This window comes from Rhinatrema bivittatum, chromosome 12 (genome assembly GCF_901001135.1).
Source record: "Rhinatrema bivittatum chromosome 12, aRhiBiv1.1, whole genome shotgun sequence".
Lineage (NCBI taxonomy): Eukaryota > Metazoa > Chordata > Amphibia > Gymnophiona > Rhinatrematidae > Rhinatrema > Rhinatrema bivittatum.
Window position 1 is genome coordinate 59,528,387 of NC_042626.1, and position 14,820 is coordinate 59,543,206.

At 44.9% G+C, this 14,820-nt stretch overlaps 1 protein-coding gene across 1 annotated transcript in view; it reads right to left on the reverse strand.

The window, feature by feature from the left end:
• Window positions 1-14,820, reverse strand: part of KCNH4 (potassium voltage-gated channel subfamily H member 4) — a 305,039-nt gene that overhangs the window by 113,011 nt on the left and 177,208 nt on the right. Inside the window, exon 3 of the mRNA XM_029572244.1 lies at window positions 13,122-13,253. Coding sequence (XP_029428104.1) covers window positions 13,122-13,253 — 132 coding nt within the window. The remainder of the gene's footprint in view (window positions 1-13,121; window positions 13,254-14,820) is intronic.

A 14,820-nucleotide genomic window follows, 5' to 3' on the forward strand; every position in this document is an offset into this window, starting at 1 on the left:
TGTCAGTCTCGCCATTGGTTAGTAGAGATAGCTCATGTGCTTTCAGATTAGGGAATGGTTAGGTAGGAGCAGATGTGGCGTCTGCCCTCAGTAAAATTGGTAGCACAGTTAGGGAAACTGGGGAAGTGTAGCTATCTTGATAAGACCCCAAAGCTACCATCAAGCTCACTTGTAATTGTATACTATAGATATATGGGGAAAATTTCAAAAGAGCAGAGTTATGCATCTTAACTTAGGGTGGGCACAAAACCAATCTGGTTTTCAAACACAGGATACACGCACAAGCTGACTTTGAAAGTAAACAAACACAAAACTTTACCTGTTGCAAAAGGTGCATAGAATTGCCATGCCATTTACACAAATAGCTTTCAGGTAGCACACGTAAATCACTGAAATACTACCCCTCCTGCCCAAGAACATTTTTTGTGCAGGTAAGTAATATTCTGTACAGATTTTTCGATATCTGAAAATCCACATCGACAAGGTGACAATGAAAGCCATTTGCATGGATAAAACATGGTCAGGGAATAGAGAGCAGATTACCCCAATATTAGAGCAGCTACATTAGCTGCTAGTTTTCTGGTGAGACAAATTCAATTTTCAAAAGACAAAGCTAAAATCTTGACGGGTAACGCGCCAACTTATTTGAAGAATTCCGTTTCTCTATATTTACCCTCAAGAGAATTGAGATTGGAGGCTAAAGGTTGACTGAGTTTATCTATTATGAGTAAACTGAAGCTAAATCAAACTTGAAATAGAGTGCTCTCATGTGTGGCACGTTCTCTCTGGAATGCCCTGCCTGTAGAAATAAGGTTGGAAAATAGCTATTTAAAATTTAGAAAACTTGCCAAGGCTTGGCTATTTTCCCAGGCTATTAGTTAACTTGATTTTTATGAAAGCTATTTATTATTCAGAATCTGCAAATAGAAGTTTTCCCCTTATTATTTAGGATTTGGTGATCATTAGTAAAATGTCACTTGAAAAATTGTCTGCCAGAATGTTTTTTATTATTATTATTAATATACAATGGCAATTCTATTGTTTTGCTGCTTGGTATTTTGATCATTTATTATATATACATGTTTAGCGTTTGTTATTTTTTATTATTAATCTTTGGGCTTTATTGTTTCTTTATTTCTTTATTTCGACATTTTTCTATGCCGTTGTTCAGTGGGTACCGTCACAACGGTTTACAGTAAGGCACATAAAAATGATGCTCAGGTATATCAAGTTACACAGGATTTGAACAGGATTTTCTTGTAATAGTGGAACAAACGTTTTATAAATATAAATTTCCCCATGGTAATGGCACGCACATTCTTTTACTTCCATATCTTTGTAAGGCTTCCCAAGGTGGGGGTTAAATCTGGGGAGGCAACGACACGCATAGCTTTAGATGTTCAAAACTACACTTCTTGTTTTGCCTTAATAAAAATATCCACACAAAAAGAAGTTGCCAATCTGAGCAGGTACTAATGAGGTGGTAATGCTATAAGCAAAACTGCCTGCTTTGATTATGAGTAGAAAGTACCCAGGAGTAGTTTGATTATCTCTCCCCGAGCACACAGGGCCAAGTTATACATAGAAGAGTGAATTTCCCCAAACATTATGCGCATAAAAAAAAAAGCCTATACGTGCGTAAGCAGCATCTATAGCATTTTCTGTATTTTATAAAAGTTGAAAATGCACATGTATTATCATTTTTGAATGCACATATACATGCATAAAAAAGGGGGTGGGGCCAATATTTACGCGCGTAAGTTGCTGTTTTAAAGGAGACGGGTATATTAAGCCAATTTACTCGCGTAATTTTATACCTGCTAATAATCTGGCATAAATGATAGTAAATGTGTTTATTGTGTACTATTGGTTGGGTGGGAGGTCTGGGTGAATTGGCAGAGTTCAGGCTGAAGAACCAGGAGGGCCTCGATGGCCTGGAGGAATGGGCAAACTGATGGACTGTTTGGGAAAACTGGCAACTTCCTCTATGCACACGTTGTAAAATACACCGACGTCCGCCCGTACATCCCGATATACACGAGGAAGTCCTGCTTTATTTGCGTGCATAAAATGTGCGCATATGTATTTAAAATTGGTAGGAAAAGTACATGCGTTCAATGCATTGATGGACGTTCTTTCCGTGTATTGAATGTATTCACGCATAACCTATATATATGCGCGAGTAGAGAAATGTGTATTTTATAAAATGCACGTATATCCTACGTGTGGGTTATAAAATACTGGTGTAGATCTGCTCGCAGCCATATACGTGCATAAATGCTGATGTGCGCATTTATTTGAAAGTTAGCCTTCCTGGGAGCAATTTTCAAAACTGCGCGAACAGGCGCAAAGTCTGCAGGTATTTGTAGCGGTTCTGAAAAGGAAAGTATGAGCACATTTTCTTTTTGAAAATGTAGCCACAGACCTGCTGTTTTCTGTGGGTACTTTTCCCTGGTAAAACACCACACGAAGTTCGGAAAATGCAAAACTGCTTGCATAGTTGCCTCCCCCAGCTTGACCCTAGAATCCCTCCACAAAAATGTTATACATTGCGCCTAGTGTTACAGGGTGGGTACGTTTTCAAATAGCCCTTTTATCTGGGTAAATCTCTCTCACAGGGCCACACAGCCCCCAAAGAAAAAATGTCCCCGGGGGTTCTGCAAGACCGCCGTCCCCCGCTCCACCTGTTGAGGCAGCCCAGCAGACCCAAAAGTATAAGAAAAAAAAATAATAAGGTGGTGATGCCCCGCCCCTTCCCCAAACCCCTCCCTTTTGAATAAAATCCCACCCCCAGGCATCCAACTTTCCCAAACCCATAGAATAGCATCCCTGGTGTCTAGTGGCCCCCCCCCCGGTGGTCTATAAGGGAGCCCTGAACACTCCCCTCGGAACCCCCATACCTTTAGAAGACATTCCTGGTAGTCCAGTGGCAGCCTGGAGCACCCCCTAACTCCAGGCTGGCCGATGCTATTTTCCAAAATGACACACAATTATTTTTTACTTTTTTTTATACTTTGGGCCTGCTGGGGCCACATGGACAGGTGGTGAGGGTGGGTGAGAGTCTGCCATACCCCCAGGGGAGGTATTTTACACAACAGCGATACATTTTGTGCCTCATAGCCCTTTAAGACTTTTTCTCACAGTATTTTTCACAAGGAAAAATGTCACGGTAATGCTGTCATAATAATTTCTTTTGGAAGGGGCAAAATATCGTGGGAACACTCCCTATGACATTTTGATCCCCCCATGATAAAATATCGCGGCTTGATAAATGACCCGTTTATGTGTCAGGACAAAAACAGGAAAGCCAGCTGCAACAAATCCACAATTTTCCTCTTAAGTTTCCTAGACAAGTCACCGTTAAAAGAGACAGTGCCACATTTCCTGGCTGGAAATGCAGTGCTCGTCTTGTAAGAATTGGACCCTAACCCATGCATTACCATATACAATAACTACAAAATCTCTTAGCTTAATCTGTGTATAATGTTCACTTCACAAATACCTCTGGTCCCTGTTTATCACAGTTCTTCAGTCACACACTCACGCTTGCATGCCACAAACATGCTACACACATGCATAATACATAGCTATATCTCACCTATTGCTACATACACACACATCCATGGCAATATGGATCCTCAGAATTGCATAGATAAGAATGGCATATATAGAACTGCCATACTGCACTACTACATTAGCAAACACAGATTACTCATAGCAGTACATAATGCCATTCAATAACACAAGCTGCGGTACATATACTGTAAGTATATATAATCTATCTCACACCCCTCCCCCATATCACACTACCATTGAGAGGGGGATATCATATTTCCAGCATATTTGTATAATCATAACATTAAACAGGCTATGTAGGAACTAACATCACACTTGATGCAACAACAGACTAAAACGTTTGTGAAAAAGAAAGATTTAAACGTGTTGCATCCTTGTTCTGGAACGCCACTTGGAGCGAAGAGGCAGCCTTGACCCAAGAACAATGAGTTGAACTGGTCTAGTTGCATCCATCATGGACATCAGGTGAGGCAATGAGGGACAAGGCACAAAAGCCCCCACATGTGACCACATGTGAGAAAAGGCCGGTAACCCTTTAACATTGCAGATAGAGATGATGGAATTGAGGATTTCAATAAAATTTGCCAATGTAGGATGGGAAGAGTTGTTGATTTGCTACCCACTTGGCCAAATAATGAGGTATTTGTGATGCTCATTTCAGCAACACATACAGTAAAGAGTTACTGGTGGTTTACGTACATACTTGTGGCTCAACAAGTACCACTCATGTTTTATAGCTGTTTTTTGTAGATATCTGGCTTAATTAGGATATTGATGTCATATTGCATCTAGAAAAGATGTCTAGTTGGTCTTACTCAAGGGCATTATGAGATGCAAGTGTCATTAGTATGTCCTCTGATGCAGTTGCGTCAGCTCATGAATAGAGGCTACACCAAATCTATTAAATATGGTGTACAAATTCAGGAATGTAAAATTTGGAGAGCAATTTTCACTTGCCAGGTTCGCGTAGCCTGGTTTGGCCACTGCTGTAAACAGGATGTGGGCTTGTTGGACCCTTGGGCTGACCCAGTAAGGCAATTTCTAATGTTCTAAAATTGTAAGCTCTGTTGAGCAGGGACTGTCTTTTCATATGTTTGTACAGCGCTGCATATGTTGTGTAGCGCTATAGAAATGTTAAGTAGTAGTAGTAGCAGTAGCAGTAGTAGTAGTAGAGAAGGTGTACCTGGTAAATATTCAATCACTTGGAGAATGAGGGTACCAACAAGGGTCTTAGGTAGTCAGGGTCTTTGGTAGTCAGGGAGCCTTAAACCCCAAGAACAGTAATGAGAGGATCCTGGAAAGGATCACTAACCCCCTTTTGATATATCTATTTATAAAATTTTATATTCTGCAGCTTCCATAATTTGAGATGTTTTGTGGATTTTTTATTTATGTTTTATTTTAGAATCTGCACTGGACACAAACCGTTTAAAACCAAGGTTCTTAAAATTACTCATGCACCTTGACGAACAAGCATGCCTTCACCCCTTTCCCGAATATGCCTGTCCGTGCACGCACTTCTGCCAGCAGTGCATTCCATAGCCTAGGGCCTACATAATAAAATGCTCCATCTCATGCACTTTGCAAAATATCCCCACTTACAACTATTTATTCTGAACTGTTTACAGTAAGGACTTTTAATGTTAGAATATCATACCTAGTGTCTTTTTGGGCCGTGAAGGGAATCTGTCACCCCCTCGGAGATCCACACCAGGGTTCATAGGACAAAATCGGGACTAAACACCAGTATTGAGTAGGTCCCCCAGCTAAACATTGTACTAGATAAGGGGGAGGGGAGTTAAACTAGCAAGGACCTATTTGGATGATAAGAACTAAAAGCTGCAACTTGCTGTTTTTAAGCATCTGCTTGTTGCCGGCATTAGTAGCTTGAGATCTATTTAATGTTGAGTACTTGCCAGGTTCTTATGGCCTGGATTGGCCACTGTTGGACACAGAATACTGGGCTTGATGGACCCTTGGTCTGACGCAGTATGGCATATCTTACGTTCTTACAAGTACCTCTAATATCTCTCTAACCCAATCCCCCTCCCCACCCCCAGCATTATTCATGTTCAGAAAAGAAGGCTCCTTTATCCTGTTATACTGAGTAGGCGAGCCTGGGAATGAGATGCCGAGTGTTTTCTTTTGCATCCTGTGAAATTAGAGACCTCAGAACAGGGAATGCATTCTCTTCCGTTATTATGCTTGACGAGTGCAAGGCAGGCTAGTGAAAAGCCCTGGGTTTATCAAAAGGAAAGAGGAGGGGACCAGGAAGAGAGGTCTGATGTGGTGGAGCTGTTTGTTTTTTCCTCTTTGAAAAATCTCCTACAACAGTTTGAAAGGCGAGAGGGGGAGCCTGCAGAGTGGGCCTTCATGCAGGCTCTGTAATAAAACTCACAGGCAAAGGGGACCACAACTGCTCTTCTATGTATCTGCTGTGTTCTTGGCTATAAAATCTGAACACAGCATTGCTTCGGAACATTTCATTAATCTCTCAATCTAACCCGCACGTTTCTTACAGTGACTGTGCTGTTGAACAGAATAAAATGCACACTGGGCAGCTCTCACATAGCACTAATCAAGCACTATATCACTTCATGCCTCAGGCATGCTGCCCAAAGGCAAGCAGCCATTGCTCTGCTAGTTTCAACCACCATAAAAACAAACAAGCCGGCCAAACGATTCAACCATGCTTCACCATGCCTGGCTTAGTGACACACAAAGCTGCTAAACTGGAGATTGTGACGAGAAAGGAGGATAGCTTGTGTGCATTTTCGTTACGTGCAGTTGTTTCGTTTTAGCATCTGTTGTTTCAAAATCTTGTGCACTAAAAAATGAAGGAGCCTGCACTACATTTCAAAATAGTGCTTGTTCAAATTAAATGAAATAAAGTTTTTGCCCTGTAGATCCCTATTTTTTTTTATTGCCAGCACTGATCAGAGTGTTTCTCAGTGCCTGTCCTGTAGATTAGAGCAGTGGATTATTCCATCCTAGGCTCTGATCAGCACGTTTCTTATGGTGTCTGCGCTGTAGAGTAGAATAGTACATGCCTGGCTTATTCTCTCTGTTGTGCAATAGGAATAGTGCTTGCAGAATATAAAACAGTATAGATTTACTTTTCTGGCCCAGGTACAGGGACAATTCTTTCCAACCGTGCATTTGGGACAACATCCAGAGGTACTTTTCAGCTGTGGGCTTTGTCCCAATTTTCAAGCTAACTGTACGCACGTACTTTCACTTTGGAACTTGCCATGGGTTCAAAGTGCCTGTGGACATTTAAAGCAGATTTTTCGACAGGAGTTTTTTTATATAGATGATTGCATTTTCCACTCTACACATGCTATCGGCATGTATTAATTTCCTCCCCTGATCAAAGCATATCCCCAGGATGCCTCCTTTTAAACTACGCACATTGCGGAAAATGCATGTAATCTTAGCCACACTGAGGGCGGATGGTTGTCAGACAGCCAATTTACATGTGAAAATGGTTTTGAAAATTGACCTGTATTATTGTTTGGGGCTCAAAAAGAAATGTAATTTAAAGCCCACTGGGCCTTTCCTATAGCAGGGCTTCTTTTTTTTTTAATCAGTGGGAATAAATTTGTGTGCCATAGCCCAACCCCATAGGGAGGGTCCAAATATTATAAGTGCTGAAAGAGCCACTAGGAGGGGTAGAGGAGTTGTATGGGGAGAAGGGGAGAGGCAGCACATTTGCTGGCTCTTTCCTTGAACTGCAGGGCGAAGGGAAGCTTCCTTTCTCTCCAGCTTAGGCGAGCAGGAAGAGGTTCTCCCGATGGGTGCAGACATCCTAGGAAGGAGAACCTGCTATTAATCAAGTTTACTTATTGCATCAGTAGCATGGAATAGACTTAGTGTTTGGGTACTTGCTAGGTTCTTATGGCCTGGATTGGCCTCTGTTGGAAACAGGATGCTGGGCTTGGTGGACCCTTGGTCTGACCCAGCATGGCATGTTCCTATGTTCTTAACCTTCAATGCCCAGGGATAAGGGGTCTCTGCAGGCAGCTGAGCACCAGCAAGGTGCTGTACGACCGAGTCTGTGCTGGAGGGAAGGATTCCTCTGCCTTCTTAGTGAGGATCTGGGGGAGAAGAGGAACCCGTGGGACTCCAAACCATTACAGCTTTTCGCAAGGCCATGATGAATTGAATCTTGTGACTGCTGTCGTTTAATGCTTTGAAGAACTGTTTGTACCTCTACACTGATTTCTTTTCTGCGTGTATGGCACTAAACTTGATTTTGTTTTGGACCAACCATCCTTTGTGTGAGGATTTTGAGTGCCTGAGAAGGGAGCCCACTGGGTCTAGGCGCACAGGCTCCCCTCCCATTAGGGAGAACCTTCCTCCAGGGCTGCAGCAAGTTTTATTCCAGACCAGGGCCAGCCCTAGGGAAAATCTGTCAATGGCAAACCCCCCCCCCCCCCCATATATTCAATTCTGTTAGGTATGTTCTGGAGGGTGCAGGATATAAGAGATTTTTAAATAAAAATAAATCAATCCCTCGTCTCTCTTCATCCATACTTTCCTCCCTTTTCCTCCCTCCATCCATTCTCTTCCTCATCTTCCCCTCCCTTCATCCCTCCAAACATTCTGCAACTCCCTCCATCCTCCAGGCAGTCTTCTCTTCTTCCCCCTGCCTCCAGATACCCTCTCCCCCTCTCTCTTCTCCCTCCAGGCACTCTCTCTCTCTCTCTTCCCCCCTCTCCACTCACCTCCAGGCATGTTTTTTAAATGTAAATGTAAATAAAGAAATTCTGGAGTCTCCTCAGTAAAGGCAACACAAGTTCTTCACTACCAGGCACATCCCAACCCTAGAACGAAAACTTGTCATGCCGAAAGAGCACTAACTCTCAGGACTCAAAAAGCAAAAATCCTATTTAAGGCAGCACAGCACATCTGACACTGGGCTCTAGAGCAGGGGTGAGCAAACGGGGGGGGGGGGGGGGGGGGGGCACTGGCTGCCCAATCAAGGAAGGAACAAACCGGCTCTGACTTGGAGGCCCGGCAAGCTCAGGAGAGAGGGAGGGGCCAGGACGTTGTGTTGTAGGCTCAGCCACGCAGCTCTTTCAGCGGGTCCGGGAGAGGAGCGGCTTCCGCCACGATGGGCTTGAGCGGAGAAGTCGCTTCCTCTGTGGCAGAACTGGACATACGAGCATCCACTGCAGGCAGGGTGCCACGGCCCATGAAGGCTTAGCACTCTCAGACCTCGGCCCGGGAGAGAGAGAGATCGCAGCTGGGCCCGCCAGCGGAAAAGGGGAGGGGAACGAGGAGAAAATGAGAAGATGGAGGGGAGAGAGGGAGGAAGAATAAAAGCAAAAAAATAAAGTGTGAAAAAGTTAAAACATCAAAACTTGAGAAAATAAAAAAAAGATGAGAAAACTAAGAAAAATACAAAAAGAGAGAAAATATGAAATTGAAAACAGTAAAAAAAGGAAAAAAAATAGTTGGGTAGGGTGGGATGGATTTCTTTTCTCAGCTCTTAAAAAATGTTGGCTGGCATCTGGGTTTTTTCAACAGTTTTCCAGCCCTTACCGTTTTCGTGTAAGGCCTGTGTGTCTGGGTGTCTGGTGGTCTTTGGTCTGTGTGTGCGCTTCATGTCTGTGTGATGTGGTCTGCCTCTGTATCTCGCTGTGTTTGTCTGGATGTGTCTGTGCTTCTCTCTATCTGTGGTGTGTCTGGGCTTTTCTCTCTAGGTGGTGTGTTTGTGCCTCTGTGCCTGCCCGGGTGTTAGGTTTCTGTCCTTCTGTGAGGGTTTGTGTGAAGGTTTGAGGAATCTTTGTCTCTGCGTTTCTGTCTGGGTGTGGGGTAACTATGTCTGTCTGTTTCACTCTCTGTCAGTCTAGGTGTGTGGAAGCTGTGTTTGTCTGCCTCTCTGTGCCCGTGTGTGTGTGTGTGTGTGTGTGTGTGTGTGTTACTCTTGTCAGCAGCTTGAGGAGAAACAAAACAGGGGCTTTGAGCCACTGGTTGGTAGTGTGGCGCGCGTGTGTGTGTGTGTGTGTCTGTGTATGTACTATATATACCCGGGCACCCTAACTAATTGCATGAATGGAAGGGGGGGGGGGGGGCACAGCTCAAAAAATGTGTTCGCCCCTGCTCTAGGGGACCAATACACTTCCTACTGGGAAACAGAAAAAGCTGGACTGCTACTACTCCTTCCACTAGTGAAGAGCCTCACCTCGGTCACACACGCAGCACACAGGTAAACCCCCACCTACTATAAAAGAAGGAACCACTAATTAGAAATAGAAAAATGTGGACTAAAACTGACCTGGAGACCTCACAAAACCAGAAGTTGCATGCAATGCAACACTGGAGAGAGAAAACCAGAAATGCATTTCCTTCTGTACAATGCAAAATACAAAGATATCAGAAATGCACATTCCTAAAGCTGACATATTGCAATCACTAAATCCTAACGCATTATCTACCATTGTTGTCTGAGTATTAATTTTTTCTAATCACATTGGTCCTGGTCCTTTTTTTCTGCTTTCAATGCCTTCCAGGGTCTCCTTTCCATTTATTGTTTCTTCTTTCTCCTCCAGTTAGTTTCCTCCCCTACATCTGTCTCTGACTGAGTCTTTTTTTCTTTCAGCTCATTTCTCTATATTCATCCATAGCTAGATATCACCCTTCCTCCTTCCCCTCCAGTTCTTGCTGCTCCAGCTTTTCACCTCCTTAACTCTTCCTTCCATTGCCCTCTTCTCAGCCCTCTATATGCTCTCTCCATACCTCACCAATCTCCAGATATCTGGGTCCATTGTATGCTCCAACTGTTGCCTCCTTTCTGACTCTCTCATCCCCCACCATCCACAAACTGATGCTCTTCAACCATCCCCCTTCAAGATCTCCTATACCCATCTCTTGCCATCTCTCCACATCCTTTATTGCACCCTCCCTCTATTTTCCCTTTCTTACCTTTCTCTTATCCCATTGCTCATCCGAATTGTCATTTCCCACTTACCTACCAGCATCCTAGCTCCCAATCGTACCCATTCTTCCCTTCTCTCCCTTCTCACACCTTCTCCAGTTCTTCACTGGTCCCCCTTTTATTGTTTTGCACCCTCCCTCACACCTTTCCCTATTGTAGAGACCCTCTGGGTCTCCACTCTCCACCAGATGGCGCTAGTCCAAGCCCTGGGGTTAGGGAGTTAGGAGAGGGGTGAGCCCTTCTGAACAGCACTTCCTGTGAGGCTCGCTGGAATGGTGAGCTCCTCTTTGGTTGGGGGGGGAGTGATTACAGAGCATGGTGTGCCATTTTTTGATGGACTTTGAATGGGAAGGAGCTATTTTTGTTTCTCCTACCTTTTGTTTGGGCCTCACTGCCTAACCTTTGGGGGGGGGGGGGGGGGGGGTGGAAGGTTTTCCCTGCCCACTGCATGCTCTGCCTGGAAGGGCTTGCCTCAGATTTTGGATAAGTCAGGTTAGTTTTGGAGGTTTTGTTTTCTCTTTTGTAAATCCCTGGTCCTGGCTGGAGGAGGGAGAGGGCCCTGTTCAGGAGGCCAAGTGCAGAGAAGCTCTGCTGTGCCTCTCACTACCAGAGGAGGGACAGTGGTGACTTGACGCCTGACAGAGTTTTCCTGTAGGTTGATAAGATTTAGGTTTTGCATTTTTCCTGAGTTGGGGAGGAAGTTTGAGGTCACTTTTCCTTATCCTGTGGTTGGTTTTTTTTTCACAGCCAAGGACCCTTTATTCAGAGAGCTCCAACTAAACATTTGGAGAGCAGAGCAGGAGTAAGAAGTCATGACATCTAGAGACCCCCACTGGAATCTTCACCTCAGGACACAGGACAAGGACGGGAGTTTTTTGTTTTTTTTGAAGATTTGGAGTTCACTTTGGACCTGAGGTACTGTTTGGGAAGGGAACCCTCTACACATAGGATACCCTCACCCACCTGGGATACTTATCTTTCCTCTCCCTGGAGGGTAAGCAAATCTCAAGAGCCAATGCTGAGGGACACTTACACAAAGGGAGAGAGAAGTGTAGTATATGGAAATAGACCAGTCTGGACACAGATGTAACTGGGAACAGATTTGTTGATGCAAATTGACTATTTTAAACAAATCCCAGTAAATTGTAATTTGGAACACCCATCCATTCAGCGCACCCACCCTGAGAGTGAGCGGTAACACAGGGAAGGGATTCCGCCTTGAAGGTCAGTCTTCTCCCCATTCGAAAGAATCCATGCCCAGAAGTAAAAGCACTGGTGACTGTACAATTAGGACTTAGCCCTGGGACAGAGTGTGGCACCTGCAAAGTTCAGTGAACACTCTGAATTTGGGCTACCCTATCCTACCTCTCTATCCTTTATCCCATTGTCCAGTCATCACAATCTTCCCATTTTCATCTCTCCTACCTACCAGCATTCTAGCTCCCAATCTTACCCCATTCATAGCCTGTTCCCTTTTCTCTCCTTCCTCCCCATTCCCCTCATTCTCACTCCTTTCCCAATCTCCTGTCTTTCATCCACTCCCTAGTCCCTCATTTCCCTGCTTTGTAATCCTAACCCCAGCTCGTATCTACTTTCTTCTGACTCTGATTCCCTCACCAACTCAAGTTCTTTCCCTTTACTTTTTCTTCTGCCATCTCAGGTCCCTCCTTACCCTTCCATCTCTAATCCCCACTCTGGATTCCTCCCTCCATGTTCTTCCTCTCTCTCCCACTCCTTTTATACCCAGATTTGGTCTTTCTCACCCCCAATCCTATGTACACTCTCAATCTTTCCTCTCACCCTCTCCACCTTTCTCTCCTTCCCCATCCTGGGACCTATCCCTCTATCCTGGATCCTCACGCTTTTTGACCCCCATCTCAAGTTTTCTCTCCCTCTCCCTGCATCTGCACTATCCCATGTACAGTCTCCTTGTCCACCACCAACACCCTATGTTGGTCTCCCTCTCCCCCACCACAACCTCCCCATGCAGGTATCCTTTTCCCTGCCCCTATCACCCCATGTACAGTCTCCCTCTCCTTCCCTCTCATTGCCCCACATGATATAGGCCTCCTGCTCTGTGCCCCAGGTATTTTCAGTTTCCCCACTCCACCCTTGAGGCCGTCCCAGCTCTTCTTTGCCCCCCACAGCCATCAGAAATGGCACTTAATAGCGCATCAATTTCCTCTGCTGCACAGAGCCCACCCCCACCTGGTCTTGGGGAGTCTTAGCATCCTCTAGCCTGATCTTATACTGAGCACCTATTACCACCACTGCTGCCCCGCCCATCGGGTGATGCTGGCAGCAACCAAGGTGCTTTTTGTCTTACGATGCCCCGGGCAACCGACCAGTTCACAGTGCCCAGAGGCTGGTCTTGGGTTGGACTCTGCAGCACCTGAATGTGTCCCCTTGGTCTGTACAGGGTGGGTTTCTATGGGAAGGGGTTACAGTGCTTATTATTCAAAGTAAGACGCTTTGCACAGAACTTCCAGAGTTTGAAAACCTGGTTACAGCAAATATTTGGTTTTCTGCCATGTTATTCATCCGATCATTCCTGCTCTTGCTCACCGAACATCACAGCCCTAATCAGCAGGGAGCTTATTACCTTCTTTCTTGTCGTTCTGCTGAGGTTTCTTTCGGCCCTCCGAGAGATCTTTGAAGGAGAAGAGGAACAAGACAACTTCACCTTTTTCATTCTTGATCGGGACGATGTCCAGCAGACACCAGAAAGGCGTCCCTGAGAAAAAGAAAGGGGAAAATAGGTGGAGAGTGGCTTTGGGGTGGTATTCTGACAATAATTTAAGCATCCCTCTCAGAATTGCTCTCCATTTATAGAAAGCCCTAGTGCACCTTAATCCTGACCCAAGGCATTCTCCGAACACTATAAAAGTCCTTCCTACCTTAGTCCTGCCCTACAACATCCCCTTTCATTCCAGTATAGGTTAATGTGTCTCACTCCTCCCCTGCCACTCCCTCCCCCAATACGCAATGCACTTCACGCTTGCCCTGCATGGGGAGGAGGGTCAGTGCCCAGAGGCCATGAGCAGGCCTGGATGCAGGCGTAGAGTACCAAGTACTCAGGCTGCTGAGAACATGGGGGAGAGAGCAGGCTGTCCTCAGGGCTGAGGACGAGGCTACACAAAATTGCTGCCATGGTGGATGCGCTCCCATCGTCTGACATCGCTCAGTAGAGCCAGCGGACCAGGAGCTGCAGCAGCCCACGGGGCGGAGGTACCAGTACTGGACAGGAGGTACAGTGACCCCACTTCAATCTTTGCAGGGAGGAGCCTGCTCCAGCTGAATTGCCCCGGGCCCCACAGCCCCCTAAGGTCAGTTCTGAAAGAGAGAGAAAGTTTGCTGGAAAATGGAGATTATGTCCCTGCAAGAAAGAAAAAGACAAGGCCACAAAACTACAAGTACATTTTGATTTTGTGAATGATCTAAGCAACAAAATCAGCTGAAAGCAGAGTAGAGCAGAGTGAGACTCTCCTATGAAGGAATGCATTGCTGTACCTCCGGGCAGAAAATATGTAGGGAAAATGTTATTATCTGTGGCTTGGAGTGTAAACTGTGGAGTTCCTCAGGGCTTAGTCTGGTCCCTATTTTTGTTTAATGTCTTTATGCAGTCCTTGGCACATTTGAACAATGATTTTGGGTTAAAGTATACGTTATATGCTGACGATTGAAGGGCTCCACTGGGATCCTAACAAGGGTGTGGCCTTGTGTCCATATAAGACAAAGACCCCTAGAGGAATCACGGTCTTTTCATGTGAATGTCTAAGGGAGGGGAGTGTTTATTCTGTCCCATTTTTCTTAGAAAACTGGGCGTTCAGTGGTACAAGGATAATTGGAGATTTAAGAGACTTTCCGACTGGTTTTTATCTTTTGAGGTTAGAGTAGATTATTTTGGATCTTCAGTTGAAAGGAAGTTTTTTCCACTCTTCCTCCTTTCTCTTTTTTGATTAGAAACTTATTTCCCATCTGATTCCTGAGTCTGTGCCTGCATGTCAAAAATATTTAGAGAAGGTGAGGATACTCCAGAGGAAGTAAGAGAGAGAAGAAGACGTGGCAACCACCAGGTGCTTATCCCCAGCCTACACACCAGAGAATCAAGGCAGACCTAAGTGCACAAAAGAGAAACAGAGGTGTGGAAGAGAACTAGATCCTTAGCATTACTCAGGTATCATTTATAAGGAACCCTAAACTGGAGGTCGTTTCTGTTGTTCAGAGTCTTAATAGCACCTAAAGTCCAACTGGAATAACAGGAGGAGGCCCTAAATTTCAGAAAGGAATAAAAGCCTTCA